The 15,211-nt window shown below is 38.8% G+C and overlaps 1 protein-coding gene across 4 annotated transcripts in view; it reads left to right on the top strand.

The window, feature by feature from the left end:
* The window catches only part of UBN2 (ubinuclein 2), a 57,730-nt gene that overhangs the window by 33,124 nt on the left and 9,395 nt on the right, over positions 1-15,211 (top strand). For 3 of the 4 annotated variants that reach the window (XR_008233128.1, XM_052774583.1, XM_052774585.1), the window contains 6 exons: positions 963-1,106; positions 5,455-5,541; positions 6,919-6,961; positions 7,642-9,180; positions 12,925-13,171; positions 13,946-14,035. Coding sequence is in view for 3 of the 4 variants with exons in the window: in XM_052774583.1 (XP_052630543.1) it covers positions 963-1,106; positions 5,455-5,541; positions 6,919-6,961; positions 7,642-9,180; positions 12,925-13,171; positions 13,946-14,035 (2,150 nt within the window). In the remaining variant the exon portion in view is untranslated. The remainder of the gene's footprint in view (positions 1-962; positions 1,107-5,454; positions 5,542-6,918; positions 6,962-7,641; positions 9,181-12,924; positions 13,172-13,945; positions 14,036-15,211) is intronic. The other variant, XM_052774584.1, reaches the window with a different exon arrangement.

The raw sequence follows: 15,211 nt of genomic DNA, 5'->3' as shown, positions 1-15,211 counted from the left end.
GGGCAGACCATCAGAATTGGCATTTCTGGTTTGGCAAGCCTCCTAGTTCTTCCTCAAGCCAGCATCCAGAATGCATGAATCTTAACCCCTCCCATCCCCTCTGAACACAAGTTCTATGTTACCTCTCAAGAGCAACACAGATTCTTGTCTGAAATGATGAATTCTCACTGTTCTGTTTCCTAGAATAGATTTTACTGAAAACTAAGATTACTATTATTTAAATAATCTAGATAGGCTTTTAAGCAAGCAGATACTTCTAAATCAGTAATTTCCCATGCATTATCTAAGCTAATTTTAGTACAGGGATGCATACTATTAAAAGGGGCTGGTGTACTTCTCATGATGAGTCTTTGTAGTATGCTAAGGCAACAGGGAAGCAAGCTTCATGGAATATATCCAACTAGTATAGCTTGGACTAACCTGGAGGGGAGCCATACTTAAAGATGACATTTAAATTTGTTGGGTTTTTTCATTCAAGAGGCTCTGAAAGGCCAATGTTACTTAACTGTGTGCATTTTTATATTTTTAAGGGCAGTAAAGGACAGCATCTCTGTCAGAAAGAATCTTCTGTTGAGATACTCAGTGTAGAATGGATTTCACTTGCTTTCAGACATTCTCCATCTCAAATGAGATAGAGGTCACTCTGAGCAAAGTGAGAGAAGATGTTTCAGCTATGAGGAAACCACAAAGAAAATGTAAAACCAGTTACAAAATGATAGTAAGGATGAAAAAAAAGAGCCATATGATCTGTTGGAAATGGAGAAGTGACAGTGGCACACCATACCGGTTGTAGTAGCAAACCTGTGCAGTGGCGAACTTCCAAAAAAGCAGTTGGAACTGAGCTCTTCCTACAACTGGCAGTGGAAAGAAGCTGTGTAGCATCAGTGTGTCTATTTCTCAGCCTTTTTTTGCTGAGATTTTGAAAGGATTGTTTCTTTCAATATTTGTTTCTCCTTCTGCAGGTCTCTGTTGTGTAATCTTGTCAAGATCAAGCTGGGATGCTATGAGCTAGAGCCAAATAGAAGTCAGTCTGCTGAAGATTACCTCAAAACGTTTATGGAAACAGAAGTGAAACCACTTTGGCCTAAAGGCTGGATGCAGGCAAGGTAAGATAGCTGCTTTATACATCTATTCATTTTGGTGTTAACTACTTCTTGGATCTTAGTTATAGTCATACATTTGTCTCAACCCTGTACTATTAATATTGGTTAAAACTTCAAAACATGTCGGTGGAACTGGAATATTTTAGAAAAATGTTTTTTCAGAAATTAATTTTCTATCTTGTTGGCAAGCCTGAGAGCTTAAACCTCTGTTTTCCTCAAAGAACTATTTGCTTTTGTCATCTGCTGGAGTCTGAATTTACTAAAGTTCATAACACAGTGGGTGATGCTTCATTTGAGGGGGAAGTATGAGGTGGGGGTAACTGCTTGGGAAGTTCTTTCTGCGATATAGAAAGTGACAGTGATATAGAAAGTAGTTTTGCCTATATGTTGTAAGCAGTCTGATAATGCAGTGTGACAGACTTTAAAATATAAGCTGGAATTTCAACACCAGGGTTCACAAAACACTAAGGTTTGTGGTCTTTATTTCCTGTGTGCAATTGGGATGCTCTGTGATGCTGCAGTTAAAATGCTGGCCAGTTTCTTAATGAAAACTTAACGCTTGCTTCCTCCTGACTTACTGAGAGGAAACAACCACACAAAGGGGAAAAAATAAAACGAGAGCAATAGTAATCATTGTTAAATACAAATTTGGCAAAGTTTTCAAACACACTGAAGTGGAAGAAAAGAAGCACATGTAGATGACATGAGTTCTTCTGTAGCACCCATTGCAAAAGACAATTTCCCATCAAATCTTGACCTAACTAAAAGCTAAATAATACAACAATACCAATCAATTTGCTTAGGAATACCTTGATTGTAGATTAGTCAAATCTGTATCAAGCTGTAAAAATAACTCTACTGAGATATTTCCTAGAATAGTCAGCGTACGAAATGAGGTTGTAATAAGCCGCTTGTGACATAGTGTGCTGGTTTTGGCTGGGATAGTGTTAATTTTCTTCATAGTAGCTAGTATGGGGCTGTGTTTTGGATTTGTGCTGAAAACAGTGTAGATAACACAGGGATGTTTTAGTTACTGCTGAGCAGTGCTTACACACAGTCAAGGCCTTTTCTGCTTCTCACCCCACCCCAGCAGCGAGCAGGCTGGGGCGGGGGGGCACAAGGAGTCGGGAGGGGACACAGCCGGGACAGCTGACCCCAACTGACCCAAGGGCTGTTCCAGACCACATGATGTCATGCTCAGCATATAAAGCTGGGGGAAGGAGGAGGAAGGGGGGACGTTCAGAGCAATGGCGTTTGTCTTCCCAAGTCACCGTTAGGCGTGATGGAGCCCTGCTTTCCTGGGGATGGCTGAACGCCTGCCTGCCCATGGGAAGTGAATGAATTCCTTGTTTCGCTTTGCTTGTGTGCACAGCTTTTGCTTTACCTATTAAACTGTCTTTACCTCAAACTATGAGTTTTCTCACTTTTACCCTTCTGATTGCCTCCCCCATCCCACAGTGAGGGAGGTGAGTGAGTGGCTGCGTGGGGCTTAGTTTCTGGCTTGGGTTAAACCAGGACAAATAGTAATGAAAGGAACAAATGAAGTTTTACATTGGCATACAGCTGATTTATTTCTGTTCAAGGATCTAATTTTGTATAGTAAGTGTGCTGATGAGTGAGGTGTTATCTCTTATGAGGGTTTTGAAGTAGGTGAGACAGGGAGTCCCAGTTTAGCTTAAGAACAGATACGGAGATCACTGATGATAGTGGCAACATAGCTAAGTGATAGTGTGAGGTCATCCAAGAATGCATAGAAGTAAAACAAAATTTTGTATTTGAAAGCCATATAACACATATGGTTCTCTCATTTCTGTATGATAAGTGTGCTGAAAATTTCCATAAGCTTTTAAACTATCTATAAAAGTGGTTTCAACAAAAGAAGACAAAAAGCAAACAAGCCCAAAACAAAAACAAACTCTCCCCCCCCCCCCCCCCCCCCAAAACCCAACAGAAAACAAACAAACAAAACCCACCAACAAAAACCAAACAAACCCAAAGAGCTGCCTGATCAGAACTTTCTGTTGACCAGCAGGACTTGATTTACCTGTTGGGTAGTTTTGGTACCATAATGATACACAAATTGTCCTGTATTTACAGGGAGGCGCTTCCCTGCTGTCGGTTTAGGAAGTGATGGATTGTAATTTGTAGGCAAACAGTTATGCATGGAAAAGAGGAAAAGCAAGTATTTCCTGGAGTCTGACAGTGGTAGCTCGTAATACAGCACATGTTATTTGTATGCCAGATGCTCATTTTGTAGGGATATGAGGGTAGGGATTATCATGCTAGGGCTTATAATTTTTTACCTTTATACATGGCCTCAAGTGAGAAGGAACTGTGTAAATCAGAAAAAAATTTGCCCATTTAATGTTAAAAAATGACCTACTGACTATGTATTTCATAAGGAATTCTTACTCATCAGAGTAGGTCTATGGTACCAGAGCTTTGTGGGCTCAGCCCAGAGGAAAAATTTCTTGCTCTTTCAAAGTTAACTATATTTAATGTTCCTCATAGCTTAGTATAGAAGCATGAGGTAAGGTGTTGATTGTAGCTTTAAATTGCACCTCATTCATTTGTCCATGTGTACCACAACTACCTTTGTCACACGAATTTTCAGTATGTAACTTCTATACTCTGCCCCAGGAGATTGTTTTACTGATACTCATGGATTTAGAGAAATACTTTTTGTCCTAAAGGATCCCAAAGCCTTTTCAAATAACGTAACCCACTTTTTTGCAGCGGGGTTGCATATTAATTCCATGTATGTCTGTAAAAAGCCTGCAACCTAAATATGTGTATGTTCAAAAAAAAAAAGTGTCAGGAACAACAGGAAGTCTGTTTCCTTTTGATGCCAAGAGTTTCATCATCTTCGGAAGTGGTCACGCAAGTAGGCTTGCAGCACATTTATTTTGTGCAGGTCAAACAGCACAGTTGAAGTCATGATAGAAAGAAACAATCTCATAATGATCTCTCTCATCACCTTTTACATCTAAGTACACGTATGCAATGGAGGGATTATTTTCCAAGCATGTTCTTTCTTTGGAACATAAACTGCACTGTCCTTGCTTTGAACCTTATCTTTGACTTCTGTTCCTGTAGTAGTTACACTTCTGTCTTGAACCTTTAAGGATGATACTACAAATTAATGGGGCCTCAGATTCATTTTGGATTTTCATTCCCAAATGAAAAAGATAAGGAATAGACAAAGCACCATGAAGGAGCTGGGGAGGGAAAAACTCTGGAGAAGCTGGGTAGGTCAAAGTGGCACATTGAACCTGTAATGAGGAATGTTCCTTTTGCTCCATGATGTTCTTCATAGGCATTCAGTAGTCACTAATGGGGAGCACTGTAATACAGATTTGGAGGTTAGTATGGTGAAAAAAAAGTGAAAATGGAGCTGAAAGTGGAATCTGAGAAGTAAGGCATTGGAACTTGAGAGGATGTCAATGTCTTCTTACCAGATTATATGAGATTTGTGGATACTTGGATTTTTTTATAAGTATTGCAGCTCTACAGGATGTGTTATCGGTGGTGAAAAATTCTTGTTTAGACAGCTATTCATTATGTGGTCAGTGTTAGTGTGATGGCAGTGGTGTACAAAAACCTTGTCTGTTCTAGTTTGCCTACCTGGAAACAGGGAAAGGGACCAAGTTTTCATTAGCTGTCTATTTGCATTTGGGTAGCAAGCTGTAGGATAGGTACAGGTCAGGAATCATTTTCACTTCCCACTTGTCAGCTCAGGAGTTGATAACAAGGAAATAAAAGCATGTGTAGTGTTGAGATTTGTCATACCAACTCTTGCCATTCATTGGCTCTGTAGTAAAATGTACGTGTGAGTCCAGTGTAACTGAAGTCACAGAAATGATACGCAATGGCCTATGCAAAATACTGAAGAAAATTAGAAACAAGCTTGGCTACTGTATTCTGACTTCTTTCCTCTGTGCTTTAAAAAAACCAACCACACAACAGACTAACCACAAAACCCAAACCTATGATCAATGTGTGGACACTTAGTGTGAAGAGTTTACAATAAACCTTAATTTGATACTTAAAATATTTCAGTAGCCTTTGAGGAGAGAGAATAAAAAATGTATTTCTTCTGTCCAGCTGAAGGAGGTAATATTCCATTCTGTTGACTTCTGCTTGGCCATTTACCGAGGTATTTCAAATATAAACTTGAAATTAATTTTTTTTTTTTTTTAGCATTTTTCTGTTTATGGCTGCCTTGGAACATCATGATAGCAGTACAGACCAACTACCTACTAGCTGCTTTGGGGACAGATAATCAAAGGGTGGTTCTGAAAATTCAAGAACACTTGTGTATTTGGTGGTCATATGCTGATTGTCCCTGTAGAATCACCTTATGTTTCTTTTCTCACCACTCTTTTAGGATGCTTTTTAAAGAAAGCCGAAGTGTTCACAATCACCTCACTTCTGCTCCGTGAGTATAGTATCGACAACTTACTAGTATCTTTAGGTTGTTCATAGCATTTTTTTCTATCTTCATGCTATCTTTTTTTGGATGAAGGGGAGGAAAGGGAGATATTTTGGGTTTTGTTTGAAGAGACTTCCAATGTTAATTTTTTTTTATGCTTTAATTTAGACATAGAACTGTAATGTTCTTGTGGCCTTATATTTTAACTCAGTTATGAAGTGGCTAGGTAACTGAAGTGGATATTCATCCTTGGATTAATGCCTTTTACTCAAAGTATTTCAAAGCACTATACCTCTAATTTTGCGGTGCAGCATATTAAATTGAACTAGGAGACTGCAGTACTTCCTGCATTTTTTCTCATAAATATCTCTAACCACAGAAGGCTGTGTATCTTAGCTGAATTTTACCTTCTTGATTTTCAGACAACGCTGTGTCCCTCTTGGGAGCTGCCCACGTTCATCCAGAAATGACTTTGAATAATGCCCAAATTGCAACCTTTGTGATAAATATGATTAACATAGGATATTCTTGTACATAATAGCAAAACTGAGTGATGGTCTACCTACATTAAGGTCTTTTTCTAACCAGGCATATTCCTAGTTGCTTAGGAAAGGAGAATAAATGACCTATAAGATGTAAATCTGTTGATCCTCTTGAAGAAATAGAAATGGGAAAAGGCGGCGTGAAATGCTTAACTTCTAAGTTGAAGCTGATGACTCATAATCCTTAATGCTGTCCTTGCTCGCATAACTGTAGTTGGTGCTATGGTGTTCACTCACAGTGCAAAAGAACCTGGAAGTTTGTTAAATGCCTTATTGCAGCAAACATAGGTTAGATACAACTGTTTCACAGTTGATAAGCCAAAGAAACCACTTTTTTTAGGGGGGGGAGGGGGGAGCAGCTGTTTTTATGTGGTTTGAAATATAAGTGAGAACACGAAGTATACTCCTCTGTGACAAAAACATTCAATGTAAAGTGAAATTATATAACAATTATAGGTGACTTCAGTTTAGACAAAGCTCTGCTAAGTAGACAAACTCTTAAGATTATAAGAGGCTGAAATGACTTGATATTTTAGAGTTTCTCTAAATCGGAAAAGTAAAAAATAGCTCTCCTGATATTTATCAAGTTATACCAGCAATTCAGGGAATTTTGCATCTAATTTACTTAGAGATACGTGACCAAAAAAAAGGATTAAAAGTGTGCTTGTTCTTTCCTCCCTACATTTTAACACATTTTCTATTTCAAGGATCTTTTATTATTAAAGCTGGACTCCAGTAGTCATCCTTCTAGTTTATTGGGATATAATCAGGGTAACAGTTCAAACTAAAATGACTTGCCTTTCTTTTGTCTTCTGATGTGCGTGTATCTCTTCTGTTTTAGGGCAAAGAAGAAGGTGATTCTGGCCCCTAAACCCAAAGTGAAGGTAAATGCCTATTTAGATACCTCAATTTTATATGACCATTTGATACAACCTGTTTCCTGCCTCTGATCCAGAAAAATTCTGGCAGAAGGGTTCCATCAGGAAATGCTATGAGAGCTTATTGACTTGGTGGTGTATTACTTCAAAGAAAGTGGCACAAAAGACTTCTGTATAGCTTTGTTACTTAAAGCTATATTAGTTTTTTAAAAATTGACTACGAAGAGGTACTAGTTCCAGTAAAGTTTCACATTTTTTTAACGTGTGCTTTGTGTTTGCTTTCAGTGTGTATTAAGTTTGGCAGCAATGGAAAAAATGTGTGGTTAGGAGGATAACATAGTAAGTTGATAGAGGTTCTCATTAGACACGACTAGGTGTTGTCTTAGTTCAGTAGCAATTTTACCTAGCGATCAGATTAGCTACCCTGTTCTTCACGGCACTGATTATTCTTAACTGTGTGGGGCGCTTTTATGTGGAGCAACAGCACTAGGTTTTTAAATACAAATACTGAATTAGCACACAGGACTCCAACACCTAGATATCATAGCTATCTTAATATGAAAATTTCAATAGTAGATCTTGGGTTCATCTGAGTTTACAGAATAATAGTATTAACACTAAAGAAGACTTTAGATCTACTCCAGAAAGGCTATTAAACCTGTCTTTTCTTATCTCTTCATTCTCAGGACTCCAGTCCAAAGAAAGAACAGAAAACCTGTATGTCTTCAGTCAATTCCAGTTGTGCTACTCTACTGAGTTCCAGCACACCTGTCTGCACCCCAGCCAGCTCTATCTGCACACCAGCTCCAGAGACTATCTGCTTGGATGACTCACTGGATGAAGACCTCTCTTTCCACCCACCCTCACTGGACTCTATTTCTGATGCTCTGGCAGTTATCAATAATGGTGCCAAGGGATCACCTCTTGGGTCTACCATAGACACACCAACATCCAGACCTCGCCCTGGGCTGAGGGAAGAGAAACTAGCAAGCATTATGAGTAAGTTGCCCCTGGCAACTTCAAAGAAAGTAGAGCCCACTCAAACACCCCATTCATCAAGTCTTATTGCTGGTCACACAGGGCCAGTACCAAAGAAACCCCAGGACCTAGTTCACACTGGTATCTCTTCAGGCCTTATTGCTGGATCTTCAATTCAAAATCCTAAGGTTTCCTTAGAGCCTTTGCCAGCCAAACTACTTCAGCAAGGACTACAGAGGTCAAGCCAGATCCAAGCTGCTTCCTCCTCTTCGCAGACTCATGTTTCTTCCTCTAAGACCCAAGCAGCTATTTCCACCTCCTCTCAAAGAACCAAGGATGCTAATATCTTGGTATCATCTTCTGAGGCTCAAGGTGGTTCTTCTTCAACATCACAAGTGACAAAGGTGCACCAGCATTCAGCTGTACAGCAGAAATATGTATCTCCTTTACAAGCAACTATTAGTAAATCACAGACCAATCCAGTGGTGAAATTGAGTAGTAATCCCAAACTGTCTTGCTCATCACCAGTCATCAAGGCTCAAGATAAGTCTGTAGTATATCGCCTGCCTTTGTCTAATCCCTCATCTGGAAGCAGCTCTCAAGTGTCTCACCCACTGGTTTCTCGGACAACATCCAGCACCTCTACCTCCAGTAACTATTTAGCCAAGGCTATGGTGTCACAAGTTTCTTCCCAGGGTTTCAAGCCTCCCTTTTCCATGGCTGCCTCTCCCAAACCTGCTGCCTCTCCCAAGCCCACTGCATCTAAGCCCTCTGTGACACCCAAGCCCAATGCATCACCTAAATTTTCATCCAAGTCCACCTCATCCCCCAGGCCTGCAACAACACCCAGTTCTTCCAGTTCAAGTGCACTAGTTTCCCAGAGTAGTCACTCCAGCAACAACCCCCTTCATAAACAGACCAGTGGTGTAAATATCAGCAGGCAGTCTCCCACAATGAATTTGCTGCCCTCTAATCGCACCTCAGGCCTTCAGCCTGCAAAGAACCCTCAGGCTTCTTCAAAATTGCCCAACTCTTCTCCTTCTGGAACTGTTGGTAAAAATAATTTGGGTGGAGTTGGAATGAATGTACCTGCCAGCAGAGGTAGTAACCTTAACTCAAGTGGAGCTAGTAGGACTAGTCTGTCTGGGGGAGCAGGAAGTGGAACACAGGGTGCTACTAAACAATTGTCAACTCCACACAGACCATCTTCTGCCTCAGGGTCTCCAGTTGTAACAGCCAGCGTGCAGGTATGCATCTAACGAGTTTACGTTTAAACGTTACATTAATATTTCACTCTTTCTTGCAATATCTTGATTTGAAAATGTGTCATAAATTGAATGTTTATACTTTACTAAGCATAAATGCTAATACCGATGAAACTATTTTGCACTAGTGAATAGGTATTTCCAGCTGATGTGAAATGCAAGGATCAGTGTGGAACGAATCCTCACTGTACGATGTTGGTTAGTCTATACTGTGGAACAGAATTCACTTTTGTTTTCTTTTTTTAAGAGCACTAGAAAAGGTAAGCTTTGTGTGGCCATATTTTCAGGGGATGTGGTATTTTCTTCCATTATTGGATTTATGTATTCTTGCATATTTACCTATTTGTAATGATGGTGGTCATACGAAAAGGTGTCTTGGTACATTTATTGCCAAGTTTCATGATTAACTTGCAAAACCAGAGTTCAGTTGCTTGTGGTTTGAGTATAATGCAAGACTTGTATTTAAAATTAACACTTGCGAGGGCTTTTCTGTAGTATTTGTGATTTAAATATGTGTTTTATTTTGTAGAATCTAGGCAAACTGAATGAGACACCTCATTAATATACAAATATTCTAGAAATTGAGAGAGCACGCTTATGCAGAACTTAATCACTGGAGATAAGTCGTACAAAACAAATATTTTGAAAATACTGGTGTTCTAAAAGCTGTGCAAACCTATGACTTACCCAGAAGACAACCTGCTTTCCCAAGTTGTGCATTCTTACTGGGAATGATTTAATTACCGAAGTTTTAATTTGAGGCTTTCCCCTGTCTTTATTGCTCTCTCTATCCTGAAGTCTTCACTACTTAAGTAAAGTTAAGAAAAGCTGTATCGCTGTAAATTAGAGTCTTGGTGTATAGTAAATGGAAAAGCTTTGTATTTTTCTGAACAATGTACATAGCTATTGCATGGTAGTGATGTATACTCAGCTTTTAGCAATGGTTTATAATCATTTAGCTTGCTAGCAAATTTTTCTTAATGCAGCTGAATAACAGGAGGAAGATGATTTTTACAAGACACTTCTGTGGTCTTTCATCCTACTGTACCTTGTCTGTTGTGATAAACAAGAAATATCTGGCAGGCTCTGAGACAGCCTTCTCATTATTTGGGGTACTTTGAATTAAAGAAACCACAACCCATATGCTGTGTAAGGGCTACTGAGGTGCCACTGAGGGCCTAGAGAAAAGCTGAGCCAGATACAGTGCAGTTTGGGTATTCTGGAAGGTGCCCGGAGGAGATAAAAAAGGCTACAGTGAATGGACTGGGAGCAGAGTTGATTCTTCCTGGTGCAATCAACAGAATCCAGTGGATACAATTGCTGTGATATAGAAGAAAATGTGAAATGGGTGTGGTAGTGCTTAAAGGTGACAGATGAGGGAAGTAAGTAGTATTGTGTTGGATGATGAGGTGAATTCTGGCAAACTTTCCTGTAGTTAAAGGCAAGTAGTTTTTTTTAGAAACACTGATCACCTGGGGAACAAAATGCATTTTGGCAGACAGTGATGTTGAAGAGGACTGGAGGGGGTGGGGTGGATAATCAAATAACATGAGTGCATACTGTAATACAGCAAAATAAGGTGTGTTGGTATATAGGAGGACTGAAATCAGCTAGAGGTACTGAGCAGCATATGGTATCACGAAAATAATTATTGTGACTTTACTTGTGGGTTTTTCTGACACTTCTGAAGTTACTTGGATAACCTAGAAATGGTTCAGAAGAATGGTGCAAGGAAAATAAACCATGGAATAATAAGCCTGTTGCTACTGTGCAGACTGAGGCTTTGTCAGTGGAGTACGTTCAAGAGAAGATTAGAATCAAATTACCTCCCAGTCAAAGTACACTGAAGGGGAAGAGATTTGTGATAACAAAGGGCTTTATTTAGCCTTAAAGATATAATGGCTGTCAATTCCAGACTATTTGTTAGGTACAATGTATTAAGGAGTTAGCTACCCCTCTTAAAACTTTGCATAGGACTGAAAGTGAATCTCCTTTCCATTAAAGGTTTAGGGATTTAATTCCTATCTGAGATGCTATTAATCAGTCAGAAGATGAGAATGGTACCTGAGTTACTCCTTAGAATATCCTGGTCTGCTTACACTGAAGATCAGACTAGATGATTTCATGTGATGATAAAGGTGTTCCTAACTAGGAAGAGTTTCCAAGAAATGTTTCCCTCCTTTCCCCTTTTGATTGACACGGTTATTTACCAGAATATAGGCTTACACCTGCTGTAGCTCCACAGAAATTTTATTCTGGAATACTCTATTAAGTTACATCTTAAGAACACAAAGCCAAAGTAATCTAGAATTCGGCAATTCTCATTTGTGATTTCCTTAAAAAGCTCTACCTACCATCAGTACTCTTGAGCAGAATCTGGCTTAGACTTCTAAGCATCTTAGTGACTCAGATTTAGAAGAGCAGGATAAACCCTTTTTATGAAGTGCTATCATAGGTGAGATAAATAGAAACATCTGAACTGCAACTCTTTTTAGGGCATTCTCGGTAGCTCTTTCCATCACTGAACTTTTCTCCTTTTTGAGAAAGTAAGCAAGGTCTTGGCAGAGCACATTACAAACTTCCTTCTGTTTTCAGGCATTTTACAAATCCACAGTTGAAAGAGATTACTGTATGGCTTTTATTTTGTTGCACAGTAAAGGTTACATAGACAATGAATGGTTGTAATTTTTTGTACATAGGCTTATTGTGAAATTAGTACTTTTAAAGGCAAAAGAGAATAATCCACATATGTTGAAGTTTTTAATTCCTTTTTTTTTTTTTCCCACTTGTGGGATGGAGTATGTCTTTAGAAGCTGTTGCTCCTAAGACGACTGATACAAACACTTGCTAAGAATATCATATCTGTAGTTGTTTACACTTACAGGGTTACTGTTTTAAAATTTTGTGGTTTATTGTAAGCAGCAACTAACCTGTCTTTAGCTGCTTTCATCTGAACACCTTAAGACCAAAACTGGTAATAGAAACTTTATCCCTGCTAGGAGTTTTCATCACTTTGCTGTTACTGTAAGTTGATGTTGGAGAACTCAAGGAGACTTCATTTTAAGCTCACGTGATTATTAAAATGTTTCGAAGTTTTGGTTTTAGTTAAGGCTTACTTGTGTAAATGCATAGGTTTGAAGTCCTCTTCAGTCTGAGTCTTTTTAACTCAAATATCTAAAATATCTAAGCTTGAGTCTGATTCAAAATGCTTTCTGTACTAACTGTTTTGTAGTAGATCATTAGAGAATTGAACATTAGCATGTAAAATTACTATATGCATAGTGAAGGAAAGATTGTTAAACAAGAATGAGCTGCTCTGTTAGAGGAAGTAGTGCGATTTGGAGAGGGGAGAGTAATACTGTGCTTCTAAAGAACTTCAGATCTACATCTGATAATTCCATATTACTAATCTAATAGAAGATATTGCATTAGATTCTGACTGTAGACCCAGTGCATAATTAGAAAGGAGATAGAGGAAATTACCTGCAAGGCTGATGAGAAAAACATGAGAGATGAGCCATAGTGTCATGTCTGATTCGGAGATAATTGTACTTGCTTAGCAGACGAACAGTGGGAAGACCTCCTAGGTGGATAAGTGGATATTTGTTAATAGTTTAATGCACTTCTTAATAGGGCCACACTTAACATAAAATAGTCTATTCTTATCTCCTTAAAGAATACAACTCAAAGCTTTAAAATCTTGAAGTAGTCCTTTTCTTTGTACAGTCAACAGCAGGAGCGTCATTACTGGCTAACGCCTCACCTCTGACTCTCATGGCATCACCCCTGTCTGTAACCAGTCAGAATGTGACGTCTGCACCATTAACTCCTTTTGGGATGCTGGGTGGCCTTGTTCCTGTGACCGTGCCCTTCCAGTTTCCCTTGGAGCTGCTTGGCTTTGGGACGGACACAGCTGGAGTGACAACCACCTCGGGATCTACCTCAGCGGCTTTCCACCACAGCCTAACTCAGAGTGAGTGGAGCTGGTTATCACACTGTGCTGTAAGGAAAGATGCATCCTGAAAATGGAAACTAAGAAGGGAAGCAATGAAGTTCTGACAGACTCAAATTTGGTTCATGAAAATCCCTACAGGAGAGTAAATGTGATTTCTTTGCTAGTAAAACTTTGTTTATGTAATTATACAAATGTTACAAATCACCTTTGATAAGCTTAACTTCATTGTTACATTTACAGTATGTACTTAGTTTTGAACATACTTTTTTTTGAGTTAACTTTTAATCCCTTATCTTTAGAAAGGCATATAGCTTAAAAGTCTCCAAATGTCACAAGACAAATAAGAGACTTAATATGCTGATTCCTTAAAATACCCTTAGCTCAGTAATCTGATATCAGACAGCTCTCTTATAAGGAAGTATCAACCAAGATGGCATTTATTTTTTTCTGATTGCTTAAAAAGAAATTCTTTAGGTTTTTAACCTGTATCAATTTTGGTCTTTCTGCTGAAGAAAATTATATAAAGATTGCATCCCAATAGCGAGGCATGGTCCTTGCTCTGACTTTTGAATAACTGTGTCTGAATAGGTCCGTTTCTGTTGACTTATTCCAGCCATCAGAATGCTATCAGGTATTTTATCTTTTATTGTGGAGATACATCTTCAGAAATCTGTGCAAACTAGCTTGCTACTATAGCTACACTATAAAAATAAAAACTTCCTATTTCACAAAGGCTGCCTCTGTCCTTAAGATTTATTTGTCATCTTTGTTGCTCTCATTTTTTTTTCTCAGACTTACTGAAGGGTTTACAGCCAGGTGCTCAGCATGCAGCAACGCTGTCTCACTCACCTCTGCCTGCTCACTTGCAGCAAGCTTACACAGGTAAAGACACGGTATTTTTCTTATTACTTTTTTTTAACTTAAAAGTCAGATTTCTGCCCTAGACTGAAATAAAATGTACATCAGAACTGAAACTGGTTTAGAGAAGACAATACAGGGACAAGCTTTGGTAGCAGTGGACAGTACACATTGTATTGTAGCCGTATTTTTGGAACTTGAACAATTTTTTTCTACTTGTCCTCCATGTCAGGAACAAAAAAAGTTCAAAAATTTCAGTAATACTTTATTGTGGCAGTTTTAGAAACCAAAGTGTACAAATCCAACTACTAGGAAAAAAGGAATACTACTTACTGGCTGCTAACATGATTGTTTACAGGCTGCATAAAGTCTGTATTGGTGAGATTTGTTTTTTCTACTCAATTTTAATTTCTCCCTTGGAGGAGAAACTGACCTTCCAGCTAGAAGCTTCTTCATGTTTCTCATAAGAGTGTGTACATGTGTGAAAACTGTGATGGTTTCCTAATGGAAGATCTGCCTTCCCTTGGAATTTTATCCTTGATAAGAGTTGCATATTTTGATTGAGAAGAGATGCTTGAAATAGAACATCTCTTTTTTCTGTTTGTAAGGCTTAGAGCTAAAAAACTATTATAAAGCTTTAGAAACTGCAGTTAGAGTGTACTCCTTTCTTTGCCACCTCTAGGGTTGTTTGGTTTTGTTGTTTTTTTTTTTGCCAGGAGAAGGAACAGGAAGGGTGGCAGTGGCTTGGTGGGGGGTCTTCATCCTGTTCTCAGAGTCCTCAGCACCAAAAAGCTGGGCAGTGTTGCTCTAAGAGGCTGTGGAAATAAACCAATTGGCTAGTTTTGGTACAACCTTAATTTTTTGTCACAGTGAGTGCCATGGGTTGAATACTAAAAATGCTTTATTAAAATATAAAGGCTTCTAAAGAAAGACTTGATTTTTAGGGGTTTTTTTTCAGTAGCCCAAGTTGCTACTTACTCTTTAGAAAGATGGTATCTTCTGGTATGAAGCCTGATATCTCGGGTTTCAACAGTGCTATTTCTAATAAATGACCTACAGAGAAGATGCAAAGCCTTCCACCCTATAAACACAACCTACTTTTTGGTGATGCTAAAGCTGAACGTGCCAAATTCCTGTCTCTTGCTGTAAGATATAAAAATAAAAGTTCACTCATGCTTTTATTCTTCCCTTTCTTTTCCT

This window comes from Harpia harpyja, chromosome 23 (assembly GCF_026419915.1).
Source record: "Harpia harpyja isolate bHarHar1 chromosome 23, bHarHar1 primary haplotype, whole genome shotgun sequence".
Classification (NCBI taxonomy): Eukaryota; Metazoa; Chordata; class Aves; order Accipitriformes; family Accipitridae; genus Harpia; species Harpia harpyja.
The sequence above is the reverse complement of the archived record's forward strand: the minus strand, read 5'-3'. Positions and strand labels throughout refer to the sequence as shown.